Below are 21,427 nucleotides of genomic sequence, written 5' to 3'. Positions count from 1 at the left end.
ATAAAACGCAGTCATTTTTTTCGGAAGTTCATTATATCGATCAATGAACATCCTCAAATAATAATAATAATAATAGTAATGTAGTAATATTAATAATAATAATAATAACAAGAATATATTCACAAATATATGTTTACAATGGCAGCAAATCAAGAAATACAAAGAAATCTTATTTTTTTAAATTAATTTCCTAATTATATATATATTCAATGAATAAAACTAAACATGCTATCTCAAGTTTTCATCAAATAAAATTAAAAATTGTGTTAATACATATGTAAATGTAAAGTTCTGAAATTTGTGCATGTGCGTATGCGTGTGCGTATATGTGTGTGTGCGCGCGCGCGTACGTGCGTGCGTGTGTGTATGTGTGTGTAGTGTATATAAAATTATGGAAGAAACAAAATATTTAGTAGAATGTATATAAATGCAATTCTTTGGCCTCTTTGTCGCATCCTAATGATTTAAATTTATTATTCGTCCATATAGATTTTTAAAATATTTATAAGGAATAATTTTGTATACTTTTTGATGATACAGGTTACTATATATTATAGAATTAGGAAGGAATTACTAATTTATGTTATCATCGCTATAACGTTGAAACAAATTTTGCATATTGGTAATTTCTTTTCAATTATTTAATTTTCGGTGCATAATATTTTGCTACAGTCAGTCTTAAATAATATTTCGCGTAAGTACGGAGAAAAACTCTATCCTTATTTATTATTTATCAAATCAATTACCTTTGCTAGGAAACGAGAAGATTGCCCGATCTTGCGAGACAAGGTTTCAGTTGTCTTTTCCTTATTTTGGAATCTATAACATATCCTGATTATTTTTTATTTGTTGCTTTGAGAAAAAATTTATATAATTAGAAAGAATAATAAGAAAGAATAAAGATAGCCTATTAGTAAATTAAATTTTGAATTTGTCATAAAAAGAATGTTATAGAAAAACTTTTACAATAATTTGATTTTACTATCTTTCAAAAGTATATGACTTCTTCACTTATTTAAATTTAAGTATAAAATTATTTTATAATTAAATATTATTTATAAAAAAGATATACCTATAATAATTTAATAGAAAATTAATATAGATGCTTAAATAAACATAATTGTTGAAATATTAAAATCCTGCAATCTTATATTATTTGTAACATATTATTATGAAAGCTATAGGAATAGGCAATTATCTCATATAGCTTATAAATTATATTTGTTATTGACTAATAAACTAATAAATTTGATTGACACAGCCAACACAATCTTCATTCTTCCTTAAAAATATCATAATTTTTCAATGATTTTAATATTCGATTTAACAGCAAACTTTATTTCATATTTTCACGAAAAGAAAGATGTCCTGAGTAACATCCTGAAAGCTGGATGTAACAATCTTGCTGGATCCTGTTTACGTTGCTGCCAGGTCAACTCTGTTGCATGCAACAAATGAATATGAATTTATTATAAACAAAAAAATTGTTGATTTTTTACGGAAATTCGACCGAAATTGCGGATTAATTTTAAAGAATTAATTTCAATTTCGGCAAATAGTTTTGTCAATTAAAAATGTTAAAATTGTTGTTAAATTATTAATAACGCATAACTACTTCTATTCTACTTACGTATTAATTTTATTATTACATTTTAGACTTTATAATTTCATATATACATAAAAAATACAAGTGATTCATCATAATTAATTATGAGTACTTGTAATTATGAATACTGTGTATGTTTGTGTATATACGTGCATGCATGCAACCATGCCTTAAAATTCATTTAAAAAACCATACAATATAGCAGAATATAAAAGCAACAAATAAATAAAATGATAAAATACGTTCAACCAGTCATATAACAAAGCTTTGATATAATCTTATACAATTAATAATATTGCTAAGACCAAGGCATGCAAAAGCTAATATATATACACAAATAATTATTTTTATATGTATATAATATATAAAAATATTTATATATATGTAAACAATTATTATATAATCATAATTATCATATTATAATTTATAACTATTTAAATAAAAAGAATTATTTCGTGTTCTAAAGAAAATAATCGGGTCTTTTCATAGAAATGCGAAAGACTTGAAGATCGTTGATCTTTATTATTATATTACGTAGTTTATAAGTGTTTGTTATGATGTATATATCCACATATATTACAGATTTATGGTACAAGGAGTTCACTATAAACTATAAAATGGCAATTTTCCCTAAAAGAACTTATAGAAATAAAAAACGAGACAGATAAGAAGAGAACTTGTAAATTAATGAATTGAAAAAAGAAAAAAGAAAGTAGAAAAAGAAAACAAAAGAGAAAAATTAAATGTAAAGAAAAATTTTATCTCACAAAAAGATTGAATTAGAGAACTTAGGAAAATTTCAACAAAAGTTTTAATAAAAAAATTAAAATAAAAATGATATTAAAAAATAAAACTGAATAAGATAATTTGTCCTCTTTTAATTTTCACTTAATTTTATAAGTAAAGTGTATACAGAGCATTGAATTTTTATGTATACAATATATCATATATCGGCTAGAACATTTGTGTTTCTTTTTCTTAAACAATAATTTATTTGTATAGTAATTTTTATTATATTCGTATTTTTTCCATTCATAAATATACATATACATAAAAATATATATACATACACACAATATATATATATATATATATATATATATATATATATATATACATATATGTATGCGTATGTATAATATATATTATATATAAATCACTATATAATTTATATAGAAATTAAAAAATCTCTATAATTTCATTATATATACTTTTATCTATTTTTTCAATCGTTAACTTCTCGTTCATTAGTAATTTAAAATTATTATGATAGCAACATCTTTATTATAATTGTCTAATTTTGACATATTAATATTGTATTTATATCCAACTTCTATTTAATTAAAATTGAACTTTATTGCCAAAATAAATATTTATTGCAAATATTTAAAATAGAATAACGCAACACAAATTGTTGTATAATTTAATCATTCAAAGTAATTATTACGTTATATAAAAAAACAGGAAGAAAAAAATTTAATTCTATTTAAATAAAATTTAATATTACATTTATATCGAAATATAAGAAAATTTGTTATATATATAAACAAATTTGTTATATATATAATGTTAAACAAACATTTAGTTAATTAAGACTAAACATATAATAATTTTAATATTACATAAAGATTAGAGAAAAAAGAAGAAAGATAAAAAGAAAGAGAGAACAAGAAAAAAAGGAAGAAGAAATAGAGGAGAAAAAAGAATGGATAGAGGAGAAAGGTATAGGGGAAAGAGAATTTTAGTTATCCTTATAAATATAAAATATACATTTCATATAATTAATATCAATAAAAAATATATTTACACATAATATAATTTATTCAGTTTAAATAAAAAATATATATATGGCATGCTTAATTTTACATCTATCTTTAATATAATATATATAAATTCTTAATTAATATTTTTGAAAGAAAAAAGAAAAAAATTTGTTTATGTTGCATGTAAAAAAACTTAACAAGATATTATCAAAAGCAACAAATATATTATTGCATATAATACAAAAAGCACAAAAAATTGCCCGAGTACAAAGTTATATAAATAAAAAATATATCAATTTAATATATATGTCAAACCACATTAACAAAATAACAAATTTGTAAATATTTTTCTTTGCGTCATAAATGATGATTGACATATTTTTTTCAACATTCTATAACAGCAAATCGAAACGCGAAAATTTTCTTCTACCCAGTCTTAACAACCTCTCAACTTTTATATATTTTTTAATTTGCATATTTAATATTTGTGCGCAAACTAACAATATGGTGTAACAGCATAATGTTATCTCCATAAGTATTCTTTTGCACGCTGTCTTCAATAATAAAATAGAATTCGTAGAAGATCAAAAAATGACACATTCACTTTCTATTAAAAAAAGAAGAAATAGAAGAAAGAAAATGAGCAAAGGAAATAAAAAAGAAAAAATTTTTCAAGACATTCAAAATTATTAACATTTACATCTAAATCTATAACTTTTAAAATTAAAATTTTATTGCAAATAAAAAATTTTTTTTAACCATTTTTTTTATAAATCTTCCAATTTGATACTCGATATTTAAATGTTAAACTGTTAACTTAAATAATAAATTGATGATTCTGACTAAAGACTTTTGAAAAATAAAAAATTTTGACTCACATTTTTTATATTGTATCAACACATGATATTATATCGAATACTTTTTTAAACAGAAATTATTTAAATTGAATTCTAGCTATACACAATATTTTTATGTCATCTCTCTCTCAATGTACAATATATCTATATTTTTTCTTCGATATTTTATTGTAAATATGCTGCCTAGTAAATTTTATTTATATTTATCCAATTTTACATAAAGTATATTCTTATGTAAAATTAAACACATAAGAAGTCAGGTTTGAAGGGGTAAACTAAATAGATCCAATAAGAGCTAAAATAGCTACCGCAATTAGAAGACACGACAAAAGTATCAGTGGCGTTACTACTATTAAAATAATTACAAAAAATTTGTTAAAGACAAAACTTTTATATTTTTGACATACACTTACATAAAAAATCATTTTCTCTTTGGTTGTATTATTTTCGACATAATTGTAATCTGATCGAATAGTTGCGCCACTGAATGGGGTGTACAATCAACAGTAAAATATTGTCTGGTTCAGATATAGCGAATAAAACTGCATTTGCATAAAACTTCTTCCTTTCAAAATTTCACTGCATCTTCTTCTCCAACCAATCGGTCGGCTCAGGAAAGGGAAGAAATTCAATACAGCTGCAGTTCAACCTCACGACACTGAATAGGACAGTACTTTTGCTCTCGATTGTACGTTATAACACATAATAACATCATTGGAGTGTGTGATGCGCTGTCGGATATATCGTTAGTTTGCGTCACTCGTGTCTATCGTCAAACATCAACGTCACCAGCACCAACACCAGCACCGGGGTCAGACTAGCCCGCATAGGCCATAAGCATTGCGTCAACCAACATCACCACCGGCAGCATTATAGTCCTGATTGCCACCGTTCAGCAGATTGCGGCCACCGCCGCTGTAAATAGCGGTCCGGTAACTGTACCTATTAGTTGCGGCTGGTCGTTCGGGGACCGGCGGTGGTACTAGAGCCCCTTCTGCGTTTCCTACAACTCCAGTAGGTCCAAGTGGCATGCCCTCGTCTACCTCGCCAATACTGCTTTCAACTAACGACGATTCCATCTCACTGAACGTCAGCCGGGAACGAAGAAGATAGGCATATGTCTTATACCGCTTCAGCTGGAACGAGGGTTGCTCTGTAGAGTATTATGAAGTGAGAGGATAATTTTAAATGGAATAGAAAAGGCAAATAGAAAAGGAAATAAAAAAGAAAATATATATCCTTTCTTTATTTAAAAAAAAAATCAAACATTAAGCTTTTCAACGATAATTTCGAGTAGAAAAGGCACTGAAAAAATTATTAAATAATTGAATTGAATTCTCTAAATACTTGAATTTTTAATTACCACAGGCTTAATATTATTTTTAGGCAAACCAATAGAACAAGATAGAAACCAATAAGAACAAGCATTTTAATATCTTCAAAGTTATAGGAATTAGAGAAAAATTGGTAAAAGGTTGCATGGGTAAAGAGAAAACAATCATATAAAGATGACAATTTTTCTATAAGTAGAATCACTTCGGAGAGGTAAAGGACACATTTGTTTTTTTTTCTTTTTTTTCAAACAAAATGTTCTATTTTATAACTATCGTCTGATAATGACTATTAAAAAATGTATTTGTGCGCACGCGCACGTATAGCAAGAGGAAGAAAAAAGTTAAAAAAAAAAAAAAAAAAATTATGATTAGAATAAAAGATAATAAAAATATAAATTTTTTATAAGTTTTAATTATCTATACAAAATGTGCGAGTCTTGAGATAAAATAGGAAAAGTTTGATTCTTTCAATTAATAAAGAAACTTTTTTAAAGACTTTTAAAATTCTTTTTTAAAGGTTTCTTGTTAAAGATATTTTTCAGATAACTATTCAAAATTGTCAAGAAATTATTATATTACGATATGTTTCAATTGCTTAAAAGTTACCTCGTGATGCAAATATGCATCTTTTTCCTTATAATTTTGTACAGTGAGAGCCTTGGCACCTCTTTCCGGAGGATGCCGTCTGTGCTCCTCCAGTTCTGTTTCCAGCCTGTTGACCCTATCTTCATGGTCCCGCAACTGTTCTCTCTATTAACAAATTAATTTAATTCTCTTCACTTCCTTTAACTAAACAAATGAGAAAATTATTTAATTCGAGGTATTTTTATAATTCTAACATCTCAAGATATCTCAGTTTAACTTTAATTTCCTAGATACCGCAAATATTTATTATACAATATAAACCCTTTTTTCGAAAAATAAATTTCATAGATTTTCAAAGTTCAATTTCAAGGGGCCGATAAAATGACAGAAAAGTAATCCTTTAATTAGATTTTTTCAAGGTTATTTTCATTTTTTAAATTAAATTATTAATTTTTTTTATAACAATCTTTACTGTAATACGACTCTTCTGAAGAATTCCGATACTCGATTTAAAATTAATGTATCGTTCATAAGTTCATTAATTAGCGAGATTTAAAAATCTGATACATGTACACGCTGGCGTCATAAATATCACCGCTCCTTTATCCAGGCAATAGTTAAGAAAAATTTATATATAAAGAAGCTAAAAAATGAGATATGTATGGGATACTCACAGAATTTAATTTGGTATGGCTACATGGCAGCAATGGACGCTGGAATTTACGCTGAGACCCAACAGCACCTGCAAGAGGCTGACATGAAAAGCTGGCGCATACGAAATTGATGGTATCGATCCATGATTGCAGCTCCTTCGAATCACTGCAGAAATATCAGTACATTACGTCATTATTTCCTAAACTCAATTCAAATTAAAAGTTAAAATGAAATTAAAATTAAACCATATAATCACAACAGTTAGAATTAAAATTTTAATAATCATAAATTATAATTTGACGATTAAAGACAAAATTAAATCAATTTAAAATTCGATTTAAGTTAAAATTCAATTAAAATCTTTATTATGAATATTTTATATATTGTTTTATTTTAATATTAAATAGAAATTTACTGAACTTGACATATGAAGTACCAACCTGGTCTGAAAGAGATACTCAGCCTGGTCGGCAGTCTGCAACCGAAAAACATGCTGTTTCTTTGTATAATCGGTCGCTTTAGTAGCTAATGCATGATGAATACGTATAGCATTGTGTAAACTGTCGTTACGGAAGCCGTGCTCATCCTTGTGCAAGTATAGCACGAGTTCACGCAATGTACAATAATACATCTTCCATCCACGTTTGCCAAATGGAGCTATGTAACATTTTATACGAAAAATATTATAAGAGATATGTGGGAAAGACATAATATACAAGATTATATAACATAAGATAAATGCTGTAGTTAATATATTTTGTGTAAGAGCTAACATAAGAATTTCATACTTTTTTTGCCATTGGAGTCATAACAGCATTTACGCATAACATAGCCCTTTTTGAACTCCGTAGCGCCCGTAATATTTGGCACATCGAGAAATGGATTTCCAGTTCCGGCGATTGCCGCCGCACCATCGCCTTGCTGGATTGCTTGGTTCGTCGCTTCATCCCCTTCTTCGTCCCTAAAACAATGGAGAACGTAGAGCTGAATTTATTCGAAAAATATTTGAACTAGAGTTTAGTTATTATACACTTTCTGAAAGAAATCAATATATTCCAACTTTTATTCTAAAAGAAACTATTAATACTAATCACAAAAAATTTAATTAATTACTATTCTAAAGAAGATATAAATTTATAACGTCACTTACAGAGCCCACTCGAGAGGAAAGGACTTGATGGCATTGTAAAGCTGCTTGAGCACTTCGCGTGGAAAGTTATCGCCATCGTTGAGCTCCGACAGATTCTCAATGAATTCTGAGCACGACATTTTCCTGCCAATATTTTGACCGTGCAAGTCTGTATTAAGCAGCATTATCGCGCAAGTCAATGTGTGAACTGCATCTAAATAAATATTATTTAATAAGTTTAACCTATGTACATGCGGGAGAAAAAAGAACATATTAATATAATCTTAGATAAATATTATTCAATAATATTCTAATTTACGAAATACGCAGCTAATAATATATATTCTAAAACGCACTCACCTTGGGAATTGAAACTACCGGGATTGCAGTCCATATATCTTTTGGAAAAGTGTACTAAGACTCTCTCTCTTTCTTGAGTCTCTCCTGTCAAACAAAATTGAGCGAGAAATTTTCTGAGAGCCATGTCCAGTGTGTCTCGTTCAAAGTTAAAGTAGCGCAGATACTCCTCCGCCACAGCTTTGCTAAAATCGTTGCTACAAACACAAAACACATGACATATTCATAATACTGATATTTTTGAAATTTGTCACATTTTATGTACAATTAATGATGGATTCTTTTAAACATTTTTGAATAACTCAATTATAAAAAATATCGAATTTTTGTTTGAATTATTTCGAGAGAAAAATCAGAAATTCTAAAAAGTCTTAAAGGATCCAATCAGGAAAACAAAAAAAGCTTACTTCTTGCTTAGATGTCTAGAGACATCAGACTTTTTAAAGCCATCTAAGGAATAGAGACGTTTGGCCAGTCGGATCGCGGAGGGCAAATCTACCGCTTTCGGACTGTAGTGGAAACTGTGCAAACTTTCGATATCGCTCTCTTCATCCGCTGATTGCGGCGGCGACGCGCCACTTCCATGTCCCTTCTGTTCGTCACATATTCCAACAAGTAAAGCCTCCCTCTCGTCTTCGCTCTCTTTCAATTCCTAAATTCGATAATGAGCAAATAAATAATAATATATAATTACTGCACAACAGATGCAGTAATAAATTAAAAATCAGCAAAATTTATTTTATTTTTAAGCTTATTATCAGTAAAAATTAATCTTTTAATTAAGAAATTTAGTGAAAATGTCCAAAATGAACAAATTTAAAAGGATTTTTTGTGCAAATAAAATTTAATGTGTGTGCGCGCGCGCGTGTGTGCGTTATGAAAAAAATGTTCAAGATTTATAGGATAAATAATATTTTAGCTCTGAATTAAAAATGCTTAATAAACATAGACAAATCAATTCTTTTACAGTTAGAAGTAAATATGTGTGTTAGAGTTAGAAGTGTATATGTGGCTTGTCTTTTAACACATAATATTATAGAATTTTGTTTACATTATTAATGCACCTTGTCACGCATTGTTCTAATAGCACCAGTAAATTAATAATAATTTAATTTAATTTATTCTAAATAAAATTTGATGAAATTCCATAATATTACCTGATAACCTACACATTCGGGTGTCACAGATCCTGTGATGACTCCAGGAACCCCTGAAATTCCAGGTTGATTTCGCTGCAAATTTTGGGATGCAACAGGCTGCCCTAGTTCCCCAATGGGATTTCCTCTTCTCCTCGCCTGCCTGGGACTCGTGTTTCTTGGAGTCTCCTTGTCAGGTCCTTTTACCTGAATCACTATTCTATGTTCTCCAGCATCCTGAGGATTAGCCTTCAGTCTTCTCTGAGGTGGTTCACTCGCCAGAATGGTGGAATCGCTGTCGCTGGGATCGCTGACCATCATAATATCCCTCGCGCTGAGAATATCCATTGTTTCTTCATCGTTGTAGTCGGGACTGGACATGTTGCTGATGGCCTCCGACTGGCTGAAATCGCCGTTAGCGGGGAGATGACTTCCCGGGGTGCTGGAAACCCCGGGAACAGTTTGGGCCGGAGGGAACCTACGGGAACCAGAGTTGGAGGACATAACGGAGGACGAGACGGAGGTAGGGGAAGCAGGGGACAGAGAACGCTGTGGGCTCGTCGAAGAGGATGATGACGACGAAGACGAAGATGAGGAACCGCCGTTTTGGCAGCAGGAAACAGCTGGTGAGCTAACAGGCGCGTTGTAAGTCCAGACAATTCGCTCGTTTGGCATTAGGCCTTCTGGCCGTGGATCTAGCAGTGTGTTCAGGCTTGAAGTAACATCGTCATCGATGTCGATATCCACAGCGCTCATCGAGGGATCTTTCTGGAACTGCAAATGGTCTTCCGATCGCGAAGTACGCACGAAACCGAAACTTGAAGGAGTGTTCTTGCCCGGATCGACTTGGACCAAGGCCCCCGAAGTGCTTTGCACTCCGTCGCGTCTAGCAGCGCCTACGGGTGATGTACTGGCCGAGCTGGAAGTTTTATAGACGCTTCCTCGATGATGATGGTGCTGGTGTGCCAGCTGGGTCTCATTGGGACTGCTGGGTACCGAGTTATGATGATGGTGATGATGGTGATGATGATGATTGTGGTTGTGGTGAGCACTAGTGGTGGTGATGGTGGTAGTGGTGTGCTGATGATTGGGATTGTACCTAAGGGAGTCCACCTTTCGCTGTTGATGTTGCTTAGGCAGCAGATTACTGCTTTGTTGTGTACGAGAGAGATTTAGCATCAGGTCACCGGTCATCATGTACGCTTCGAACCTAACAAATAATAAGCTTCATTAATAATGCAAAATATTAATAAGAACATTCTTTGACATCACAGATGATTTATCATAAATTCACAGATGAGTAAAGAAATCGAAAAAGAAAAGAGAAGAGAAAAAAGAGAATATTAGTTGTAATTTAAAAGGAAAAGAAAAATTAAGCCAAGTCGCTTTACCATATTGTCGAATCTATATCGTTTTTTCTATATTTCTATTGCACTGTTTCCCCAATACTTTGTCATTTAGTCAAGCGTATAATAAAAATGTAATTGTGCGCACAATCATTTTGACATGATTAAAATCGAAATAAAAGTGACTATGTTCGAATGAATGCGATAACGGATAATTAAAACTGCGATTTTATTGCGATTCATACCGAGGTGTATTTTTCTGTCGTGAAAATTTGTCGGCGGACAGAGGCTCCCATTGGGTCCGTTCTTCTTCCTTAAAATGGTCCACAGGTGGCAAGAGTGCCTCTAATTCCGATGAGATAGAGGCATCGCTGCACGAGCCGTTGCTCCTCGTTGTCGCTGCAGGCGTCGGTGTCAGCATTGGTGAGTCTATGGACATTTCTGGTGTGACTGGCATCTTCTTGAGTTCCTTCTTCTCTACATTGCTGGAAGCGACGATGTTCTTGGGATTGTTCGCCAAGACATCTTTCGAAGATTCTGTACCTTCATCCTTCGTAGGTTGTCCGGGGGAAAGAAGGCGACGAACATGAGCCTTCACCGCAGGATCTGCATAATTTTTTTCTTTTTAACATCTAAATCTTTATTACGCTCTATATTACGTTATTTTATTGTCATTATACCTAAAATATTGCGCTAAATATATTTTTTATCAAGTCATGTTGTAAAAATAAATTTGGTGTTTTTAGTGTTAAATTATCTTCGGCAAAAATTTGGATGAAATTTTCCAATTATTTCCAATATGTGTTTGTAATTGAAACAAAATTCTATTAGAATCTATTTGAAATTAATTGAAGAATACTAATTGAAAGCTATTCAATATAATTTTATCATCTTGTTTAATTAGAAAAACACGTTTTTTTTAATTGCACATAACTTAAAAACTTTCAGTATTTCGTGACATTTTTGTTAAAGAAATTGAGAATTTATCTCAACGCTAGAGAATTGGTAATTTTCATGATTTACTATATAATTTAAATTACAATCATCATTAAAAAAATGAATTGCCATTATTACCAGTAAGTATAGTTACAAATTGATTGATAATAAAGATATTAATAAAAACGTTCTAAGAAAATTATGGAAGTTGTGAAAAAATGCAGAAAATGTTCTTTTAAGCGAAACATAAGGGATCATTGAAATTGTCTGACATCAAATTGTTTGTTATTATTATTATCAGGCAAAAGATTAAAATTAGCAGAGTTTAATAAATTCGTTAATTGAAACTAATAAAAATAATAAAAAAATAATAATAAACAATAAAAATGGAAAACAAAAAACATAAAAGCGTCCCTTAAAAGATCAATGTAATCGTCTGACAGAAAATCGTTTGTCGTTCTCGTGCATCGTTTGAAAGCCGCTCGTGCGGATAATCACGCGTCCTTGGTCATCGGCCATCCCTTTCCGTGGAGTAGGTGCGTAACTTTTTCTGTTTATCGCGTTACCCGCGATGGTTATTACAGCGTTAATTCTATTATTACTATACAGTTTGAGGTTCAAGAACGTGTGTAGACAATGATCTATCATTAGATACCTTACGATAGTAAGAGTTCAGCAGCCTCGTGAATACATAATCAACTTGCATTTATAGTATAAACGACGTTTGAATGATATATGTATACGAAATCATATAGAAGATTAATATGTAAGCTTTTGTAAATTATTGGTCATGCATTATTAAGAGATCTCACTTACCCCTTCGCAGCTTCAGAGTAACGGGATCTGAAGACAGTCGTAGACATTTCAATACTAAAACAAATCAATAATAAAACAAATTAACTTTTAAAATAATTAATTTTAAAATCAGAATTTATATTTTCTTCATTCCTTCTTTTCCATCAAACAATTCCTTTTTTTCTCTTTCGTCTTTATATATATTACATTATTTCGTTACATATGTATACTTTTTGTCTCTCCAATAAATAAATAAATAAATAATAATGTATGATTCTAAAAAATGTTGTATTATTTTCTATGGAGTACAAGGAAATTCATCTAACTTAAAATTAATATAATAAAAATAATTTGGAATTTATATGTATCATGTACATTTAATTATCGTTACAATATAATTAATTAAATTAATTACATATTTTTAACAAATTATCTTACAGATTCTGTTCTCTGAAGTATTATCAAGTTCTATTTCGATGGTCATGTCCAATTAATGGAATCAAAATTCTAATTAATCCATCAGAGTTACATTATTGAATTATGTTGGGTTACATGTTGAATCATATTGCCTTTAAGTGACGTTTAATTTATATAATAAATGACAAAATATAAATATAAAAAGAAAACCGACTCTCTCAAAAGCGTGAAAAAATCGCAATTATTTTGTTTTTTATCATTTATATTTTAATTAATGTATAAAGAGGATAATATAATTCGTTAAAAAATATAATAGATTTTAATAATTCTTAGTTATATACAAACACACATCAGATACTTTTTATATATTATAGAAGAGGATTATTATATTTTATATTTAAACTCGCAATTGCGAAAGAGTGATGATAAAACAATAATTCCACAATAACAATAATTAAATTCAAATTTGAAGAATCATCATGTACGTATTATATATATATATATATATATATATATATATATATAGATCAAGAAGTAGATTTAGTAAATATAATATTTTTACCTTCTTTCGTACTGAATCGATTGACATCAACTTCGTTCACCCTGAGTATGACATCACCAGCTTCGACCTGAAAAAATCAAGCAGAAATCATCTCTATGAAAAAATATACATTATATAAACATTATATTCACATTTCAGCACATATGTATATATATCTTTGTTACATATCGAATTCGTTATAATAATTAAAGAATGATGACACCTTTGATAATAACATATTTTTAAATAAATGATATAAATATTAATCTATGCATATCGATATATTTCGACGCACAACCGATTGAAAACGCATACGATCGCCGTTGCGTGAAAGCCTGAAAGCAAGTCCTGTTATGAAATTACATTGGAGGCAAGAAAAGTTCAATGAAAGGATACTAGTTTATCTACACCAGTTGCTTTACCAGTAAACAGTATGACATTTGTTCAATCTTTATACACAAAGATATTCTGTTCGGTGTCATAGAACAGAAATGCAATTTTTATGGAATTAAATATAATGATTAATAATTTTCCATAATATAAAAGTTTTTATAATATTTAATTTTCAAAGGTGACGTTTAATCTTCAGAGATAAATTGATAATATATGTTAATATATAACATCAATTTTTTAACTAAAAAAAATACGTGATAATAATAAATAAGATAACAATTAGTGACAACAGCACAAATCACAATCTTTTCCAAACACGTCGTCAATTGTTTTATTAACTTGATGAGTGTCTCTTTTCTTATGTTACATAATTATTTAGATGAATTCTCACACAAAGTTACGAGATTTACCTCACAGAGTGCCATGTATTCAACGTAATCATATCTATCCCTTTCAGAACATCCACTCAGAAAGAAGTCAAAAGGTCGCAAACAGCACGACAGGCAGGATGCGAGTTTGGGCATTCGTCGATGCACACGTTAGGATACGATTCCGAATTCTTTATTCACATTGAAAGAGCACTGACCACTCGCAACCGACAAAATGCGACTGATCGAATGCGTATGCCGGAACGTGAAGCTTTCGGCCAGTGGCCAATTGTATTTTCGGATCCGCGATGACATTGACTTTCTTCCCGCTGCCCTCTAATCCGTCCTCTATTAGAGTATTGGACCATTCTACGCACGATGCGCTTTGACTTGTGTAAACAATCGTTATATATCGATGGAATCGCAATATAAGGTATTCTATAATGTTTTAAGACCCTACTTCAGAGATAAATTCAGTACTGGAAAAAATCATATGAACACGAATGTCGTATATATATTTGATCTTACCTTCTCATATTTCCAAGTTTCTCGGATTTATTATAATCAGATGCAGATTTATTATACTAGATTTATTAACCAGAACACACAATTTGTCGTAACTTTATAACAACATTAAATAAGACGTGTGCTTATATAAGTGCGTTTATTCAAGCGCAAAATTCATCGGTGAAATAAAGTCAGTTAGCGCATCATAAATCTTTTTAAGCTTCTTTTTAGGGAAAGAGGTGGTAGAAACCACGAGATACACCAATTGTATATTAATCAATAAAAATTCTCTCGCAGATAAAAATTTAATTAAAATTAAAAAAATTGAATTAATATTACAAAATTTTATGTAATATTATATTTTTTAAACCAAATAAATCCTAATATTAATATAAAAAAATAAAAAACTTCAAGAAGCTCAAAGGAGATCAAAGAAGAGTTAAATCTCTGAAAAAACACACTGTATAAACTAATAATAATAAATGAGCATCATCTTCAATATGTCTGAATAGTCGTTCAATCATTTCGATACACCACGAATAACATGCAAAAGATATCGGAGGATTCACGGATTATCCCTTCGGAGACTGAAACGACCAAATTATCAAGTGGGGGAAAAAAACCCTGCGACTTAAAAAAAAAGCAGATTTCTGAAGATAAAGTTGTCAAATTTCGTTGTGATTTTCCTTCTACGCAAGTTGAAGTAATGTTGGCAAGAGGTTGGGCACAGGTAATTTTGTCAAGTTTTTGATATACGGAATCTCTATGTACAAAATACCATTTAATAAGAAAGACATTTATTTAACGATACACATACAGATGAAGGAAGAGGAGAGAGAAAAAGTTATATAGCACTCTCACTATTAAAAAAAGCATTATAGATCCCAGCATTAATTGATAATAATATAGCACCTAGACACCACTACAAATAGAGTTCGAATATGTGACATAATTAAATGCTAGAAGCTCTAAGATACTGTAAATAGATGTTAAAAATATTGGATAATTATAAATAGAACCATGAAAAATAAAAAGTGAATTCCGATCTTTATTGCTTTCAAAGTTAGAAATTTGTAGTGGTGAGAGTGTCAGATTAGTGAAGGTAATTGGAACGTTGCGTCTTTCTTCTTTGAGATAGTCGACCCCGAAGATACTAGCTGGCACCTGTGGTGGTGCGAAACAGGGGATGGGCTGCGACAGGCGTTGGACGGGGATCGGAAGAAGCTGCGTCCTTACCAGCGGGTGCCGCATTTCCGTAACCACTATGAGCTCACGCGGAAGAACTACCTGTACCGCAATCTCAAACGCTACAGAAAGGCTCTCATAAGGGCTGGAAAAACAGCCGAGGCTCGCATCAGCGATGCCATGCCTGTGACCTTCGAGCTGCCTAGCGACTACCGGATGTTCGTCGAGGAATATCACAAGTAAAATTATTTGGCATTTATTATTTACTTTTTGTTTATTATTAATTAGATAAATATTATTGATATTGGATTCATTTTAATTTTAATATTATATTCTTTTTTGTAAATGAAGTTTATCGCTATCCTACCTAACTCTTACGATTTTGTCTCGTTATCGAAATATTATATTTGATCAGAAGTTTTTATCGAGAAAAATATCACGAGCAAGAAATAAATATCGATACGCGATATTGATATTTTAAGAGTTTTTAGATTATATAGATGTATTTCACGTAAAAAGAAACTCGTGTAGTTCTTAAATATATTTATTCAAAATATTATAAAATTCATGTATCTGCACAATTTCCATAGTAAACTTTTAAATTTTTTGCATTTGCACGCACACACACACATACACACACACACACAATATATTTTCGTAATGTCAAATTTTATTATTATATTTCTTATGTATTCTAAAAATCTGCAAAAATTCTGGTTTACATAATACATTTTGTATTCTTCGTATTCAAATAAAAATGTGAAAGAAATTTTAGAGAAAAAAATACGATCCGAACATATAGTTATGTGGGGTTAAAATTATGGAGTTAAAATCAATGAAACGATAAATGATGATCGTAGGCAACAAGGAGCTACGTGGATCGTCAAACCAGTAGCGAGATCGCGAGGCAAGGGTATCTTTCTGTTTAGGAAGCTGAAGGATCTTGCGGAATGGAAAAGCAGAGGGGCTAAGTCGCAGCAATCGGGAATTCCAGCTGAGATTTATGTCGTTCAAAAATACATAGATAATCCTTATCTCGTCGCAGGTTAAAATTCAGATCTTATAGTTTTCAGTATCGATACAATCATTCAGATGTATTAATTAATAATTGTAATTTCAACAGATCGAATGTATCCACATTTTTGGATATCGTATATTTAATATTATTTATATTAAATATATATATACATTAATATAATTAATATTATTACAATAAATATAACATAAATTAAAACATATTTTATTATAATACAAATTATAATAAAAATTATACATGTAATTGAAAAATTGAAATTCAAGTGTGCGAGCTCGCTTGTGTACATACTTAAATTTCACGACTATTAATTCCTCAATTTTAAGTAATGACTGAAAACTGAATATTTAATTGTTTTATATATATATTTTTTTTATATACTTTATTAATACTTTATATATACTATACATATACGCTATATATAATTTTATATTTTGTTAATTACTGCTAATTGATGTTAGGTATTAAAGTAAAATTGTGAACTAATTCCATCGTAGGTATCTTGAATCCTTTCAACGTCATCTCATTTATTTTGAAATAAAATTTTAAATCCTTGATTTCAGGGCGAAAATTCGATCTACGGATTTACGTATTGGTGACATCATTTCATCCTTTGAAAGTGTGGCTGGCCAGAGAAGGTTTTGCCCGTTTGTGTGGCCAATTGTTCGATCTGGAAAACATTGCCGACAACAGAGCGCACTTGACGAATACGGCAATACAGTTGAAAGCAAGTCAGAATGCCGAGGGTGTCTCTTCGATGAAAGGCAAGAACGGGGAATGGAACTGCAAATGGGCATTGAACAAGCTCAGAGATTATTTGACAGCTTATTACAAGGCGGAAGTTATTGAAAATTTGATGCAACGCATCGCAGGTATTCATAAAATTATCAAACTGTTATACACGTTACCGTTATACGCGTTAATAATATTTGTGACGAATACTTTAATCGCTTTATATACAATTTATCTATCTTGGTTCGCGTAATGTGAATGTATTATATATATCTATGTTTATTACAGGTGTAATAATGGGGAGCCTATTGGCAGTACAACCAGCCATGATGCAGGATCGCAACTGTTTCGAACTCTATGGCTACGATATATTGCTCAGCGATGATCTGCGACCTTGGCTATTGGAAATTAACGCATCCCCAGCTTTAACGGGCACCGACAACGAGGATCAACGTCTGAAATCCGATCTGGTCGACGACGTTCTCAACGTCCTCGACTTTGAGGTATCAACGATCAAATTTAAATTCTTTATACATATATTATTACGCATACCATATATAGCTAATAATAAAAATGTTTGGAGGGTCGCTTCAGCGGACACGAGACCAGAATCGGAGGGCTGGATCTGCTCTGGGACGACGGACCAGTTTGGACCAGCTGCCCATACCCCGGCATTCGCACGGATGCAGTTTCCAATGATCTCAGGAGGCTCAACATCTTTCTCGGAGCGATTAACGATCGTCAAAAGCAACTCTCTTTATTAAGAAGTCGGCTGATTGAAAAACGTAAAGCAGGCCAAAATTACTCTCCTATGGTGCGATATTGTTTAAAATAAACTCAAACAAATTTTAAGATCGTCAATGTTTAAATTATGTTTTACAAATTTATTAATCGACAATTAATTTCAACAATTCACTACCCTTACTAGCCTCAATTATTACCTCAATATTTTTTACGTAGTTGATGCACTTGATATTCGATATCCCACAAAATTCGCTCGTGAAATTTCTGAATCTCTCTTATGAGTTATTAAATATTATTCGCAAAACTGTGCCGTTACGCAGAAAGAATGCAGCCGGTGCACTCTCGATTTTACATCACATATCTCGTCTTCGTCATTTTTTTCTTCGTTTCCAGCGTCAAAACTAAATTTAGAGCCCAAGACTTGCGCGACTTCGTAACCACATTAACCAGTCTTTTCTACTCGATCATATCTAAATGTTGTTTAAATTATTTATTTATGACGGCAAAAGTATCTTGATTACGTTCTCATTTATTTCCTTTTTCTTTATCACAGATTATACATAAGCGATATCGATACACGAGCAGGGATAAACAAATCTATTTTTTATTAAAACTTAACGTTCAAATTTTTATTTTCTCATCAAAAATTGTAATTAATTTTAAAAAATCACTACTTAACGCTACCAATTTGAGAACTTTAAACACTTAAATAAATAATTTAAGATTTCCAATTGTTAAACTCAAATAATAATTGTAACAAATAATAAAAATTTAACTTAACAAGAGTATTATTATTGTGCTATCATAAATTTATATTTATAACGTTAAGGATAACAGCTTACGAAAAAACAAATAATAAGCAATATTTTAATTCTATAATTAATTATTGATTCTAGAATCCTAGATTCCGTTGGAAATAATATATCTTATTTTTACTTGGAGTATCGCGAGTGCTTAGGTGCTTAGGACTGTCGATTCTCATTCATGTACGTATATCGAGTGCTTTTTAAAGAACCTTGAGAAGAGAGCCTTCTTCAACCGCTGAATTTCATTCTTCCTCTTTACAAAAGCATAAGTTGTTGGAAAAAACAGCCGTAAACTGCAATATTTTTACGTATTCCAAGGACACGCTTAAATTGTCTTCGTCTATATTTCGAGGTCTATTTCCAGCCTGCAGTTGTGGAAAAATGCAATTTTTTTTCTCTTCTCGAGTCAGTATCGTGCGGAGCTCCTATGTAAAATACCTTATGAGAAGCTCTCATTTCTTGCACTTCAATTCACTCGTTTCAATGCTTATCGATGAAAAATCAATCTCCGACGCGGACAGCATACGTAAATATCGACTTTAAAACAATTGTAGCGTTTATTTATAAAGAATAATCTCACCTATATATCGTAGGCGCGCGTGAAAACTTAATAAATTTTATTTCTCCTATTTATCGTTAATCCTTTGTGTGTTACATTTATATTATTAAATATAAATCCCCATTATATTTTCTTTGTTTATAAAGATAAAATTTCTCACTCTAGAGCAGCGAAAATCAATCTCGCGAGAATTGTAGCATCTCGCGTGTTACCTATCTCGAGATTCGCGAGTATCAATTTCTCAAACTGGGTGCACACAAAAGTGATTTTGTTGAATTGTTTATCCCCCAAGGTTACAAGATTTAATTTCCAATGATGCAGATGTAGGAAAAATCGTTAATCATCGCGCTGTTTTATATTCTTAACAATCAATTGCCCATGCCGTATATAGTTACGCCGTAAGGGCGTAAGGACAACCGTATGAAGATCGTTCTTTTCATTTATTTGGGGGTGGGGAGGAGGGGAGGGGAAACGCGTACCATCGCGCAAAAATCGATCGCGCGAGAATCGTTTATCCGTAAGAATCAATTTCCGATGGGAGAGGTAGGCGAAAATCGTCCTTACGACGCGGACGCGGCACACACACACGCACAAGCACCGTTCTACAGTTCTACACTCTACAGCCGGAGGCCGGGGCCCGGGGCCGGAGCCGTCCCGTAACTCTAGTGGAGACCAGTGTAAAGTGTAACTCACCTTGCCGCTCCTGGCCGCCGGTGAATTTTCGACGATGTCGTAGATGACGTGGGCGGCCGGCAGGCCCGCCGACGCCGAGGCGCCGAGCAAGGAGAAGCCGAAAGATGCGCCGGAGCCGGAGTCGCCGCGGCACAGGGTGACCAGCAGCTCCTCCTCAGCCATCACGGCACATTGATCCTCACCTCTTCGCTGTCATTTGCCGTAATGTCACGTTTTCACGATCTCCCTCTCCCTCCCTCTCTCTCTCGCACCTTCGCACTTCCGACTTCCGATCGAGGAGGCAAGAGGGTAAAGGGCGCACCTTCCCTATTTGGGTTATCCTCGCCCGACAACTGTGAATAGCGTGAACCGTGTATCTATCACTCGGGGCAGTCGGGGCACGCGCACCCACGCGCGGGACGGGGACGGGGAAGCGCCCAGCCCCCTTCCGCGCGCCGCACTGCGAACGATCGTCGGTCGCGCACGGTCACGGTCTCTCTCGTTCTCGTTCGACGCCGCGAGGAAGAAAGGAGATACGGCGACTGCTGCTTCGAGCTTCGAGCTTCGAGGCTCGCGGCTCGCGGCGGCTCACCCCGCACACGCGTGCGCCACTCGCCACTCGGCCACTCTTCTCTCGCGACTCGCGACTCGCGGTCGCCCGTCGCCCGTCGCGGTAGAAGAGATCTCGGGACGATTCGGACGGCAGAGCGAACCGGAGACGCGACTACGGACGTACGGACACTGACGCGACGCCGTGTATACAGCGGCGTCGCGGATCGCGGCGAAAGACGCGCGAGTACGAATAATAAATAACAACTTTCTCACCTGGCCGGTGGACAACCCGCAACTGATTAAGCGAGCGCGCGGCGCCACCTGCGCGCGCCACCGGTCTTTCACCTCGTCACCGCGAACCCCCTCCGTGCCTCGCTGCCGGCCAATCGCGCAGCGTGCCGATCAGGAGCGTGTATAGGC

The 21,427-nt window shown here is 32.6% G+C and overlaps 3 protein-coding genes across 6 annotated transcripts; 2 read left to right on the top strand and 1 right to left on the bottom strand.

Annotated features, from left to right (window-relative positions):
• Positions 1-27: 27 nt before the first annotated feature.
• On the bottom strand, positions 28-21,292 carry Efa6 (Exchange factor for Arf 6). Of its 4 annotated transcripts, XM_077410378.1 has the most exons (14): positions 20,477-21,292; positions 13,478-13,544; positions 12,520-12,573; positions 11,013-11,373; positions 9,443-10,631; positions 8,693-8,937; positions 8,289-8,482; positions 7,950-8,142; positions 7,588-7,760; positions 7,240-7,456; positions 6,820-6,964; positions 6,167-6,310; positions 5,169-5,362; positions 28-1,438 (listed from the first exon to the last, which is right to left on the bottom strand). In XM_077410378.1, the coding sequence occupies exons 1-14, from the start codon at positions 20,636-20,638 to the stop codon at positions 1,417-1,419; spliced, it is 3,360 nt and encodes a 1,119-aa protein (XP_077266504.1). In that variant the 5' UTR covers positions 20,639-21,292; the 3' UTR covers positions 28-1,416. The 4 variants fall into 4 exon arrangements, with proteins under 4 accessions (XP_077266504.1, XP_077266502.1, XP_077266503.1 ...); XM_077410376.1 differs by having other exon boundaries at positions 28-5,362; XM_077410377.1 differs by lacking the exon at positions 20,477-21,292 and adding an exon at positions 14,260-14,398 and having other exon boundaries at positions 28-5,362.
• On the top strand, positions 14,522-16,959 carry LOC143899791 (putative tubulin polyglutamylase TTLL9). Its single transcript, XM_077410392.1, has 3 exons — positions 14,522-14,650; positions 15,859-16,148; positions 16,770-16,959. The coding sequence occupies exons 1-3, from the start codon at positions 14,633-14,635 to the stop codon at positions 16,957-16,959; spliced, it is 498 nt and encodes a 165-aa protein (XP_077266518.1). The 5' UTR covers positions 14,522-14,632.
• LOC143899835 (putative tubulin polyglutamylase TTLL9) lies at positions 17,397-18,509 on the top strand. The gene is made up of 4 exons (XM_077410514.1): positions 17,397-17,403; positions 17,506-17,814; positions 17,963-18,177; positions 18,258-18,509. Exons 1-4 carry the CDS (start codon positions 17,397-17,399, stop codon positions 18,507-18,509), a joined length of 783 nt encoding a protein of 260 aa, XP_077266640.1.
• Positions 21,293-21,427: the final 135 nt, after the last annotated feature.

This window comes from Temnothorax americanus, unplaced genomic scaffold, assembly GCF_048541705.1.
Source record: "Temnothorax americanus isolate GAGA-0224 unplaced genomic scaffold, ASM4854170v1 Scaffold29, whole genome shotgun sequence".
NCBI classification, from domain to species: Eukaryota; Metazoa; Arthropoda; class Insecta; order Hymenoptera; family Formicidae; genus Temnothorax; species Temnothorax americanus.
This window is presented reverse-complemented; position numbering and strand designations above follow the sequence as displayed.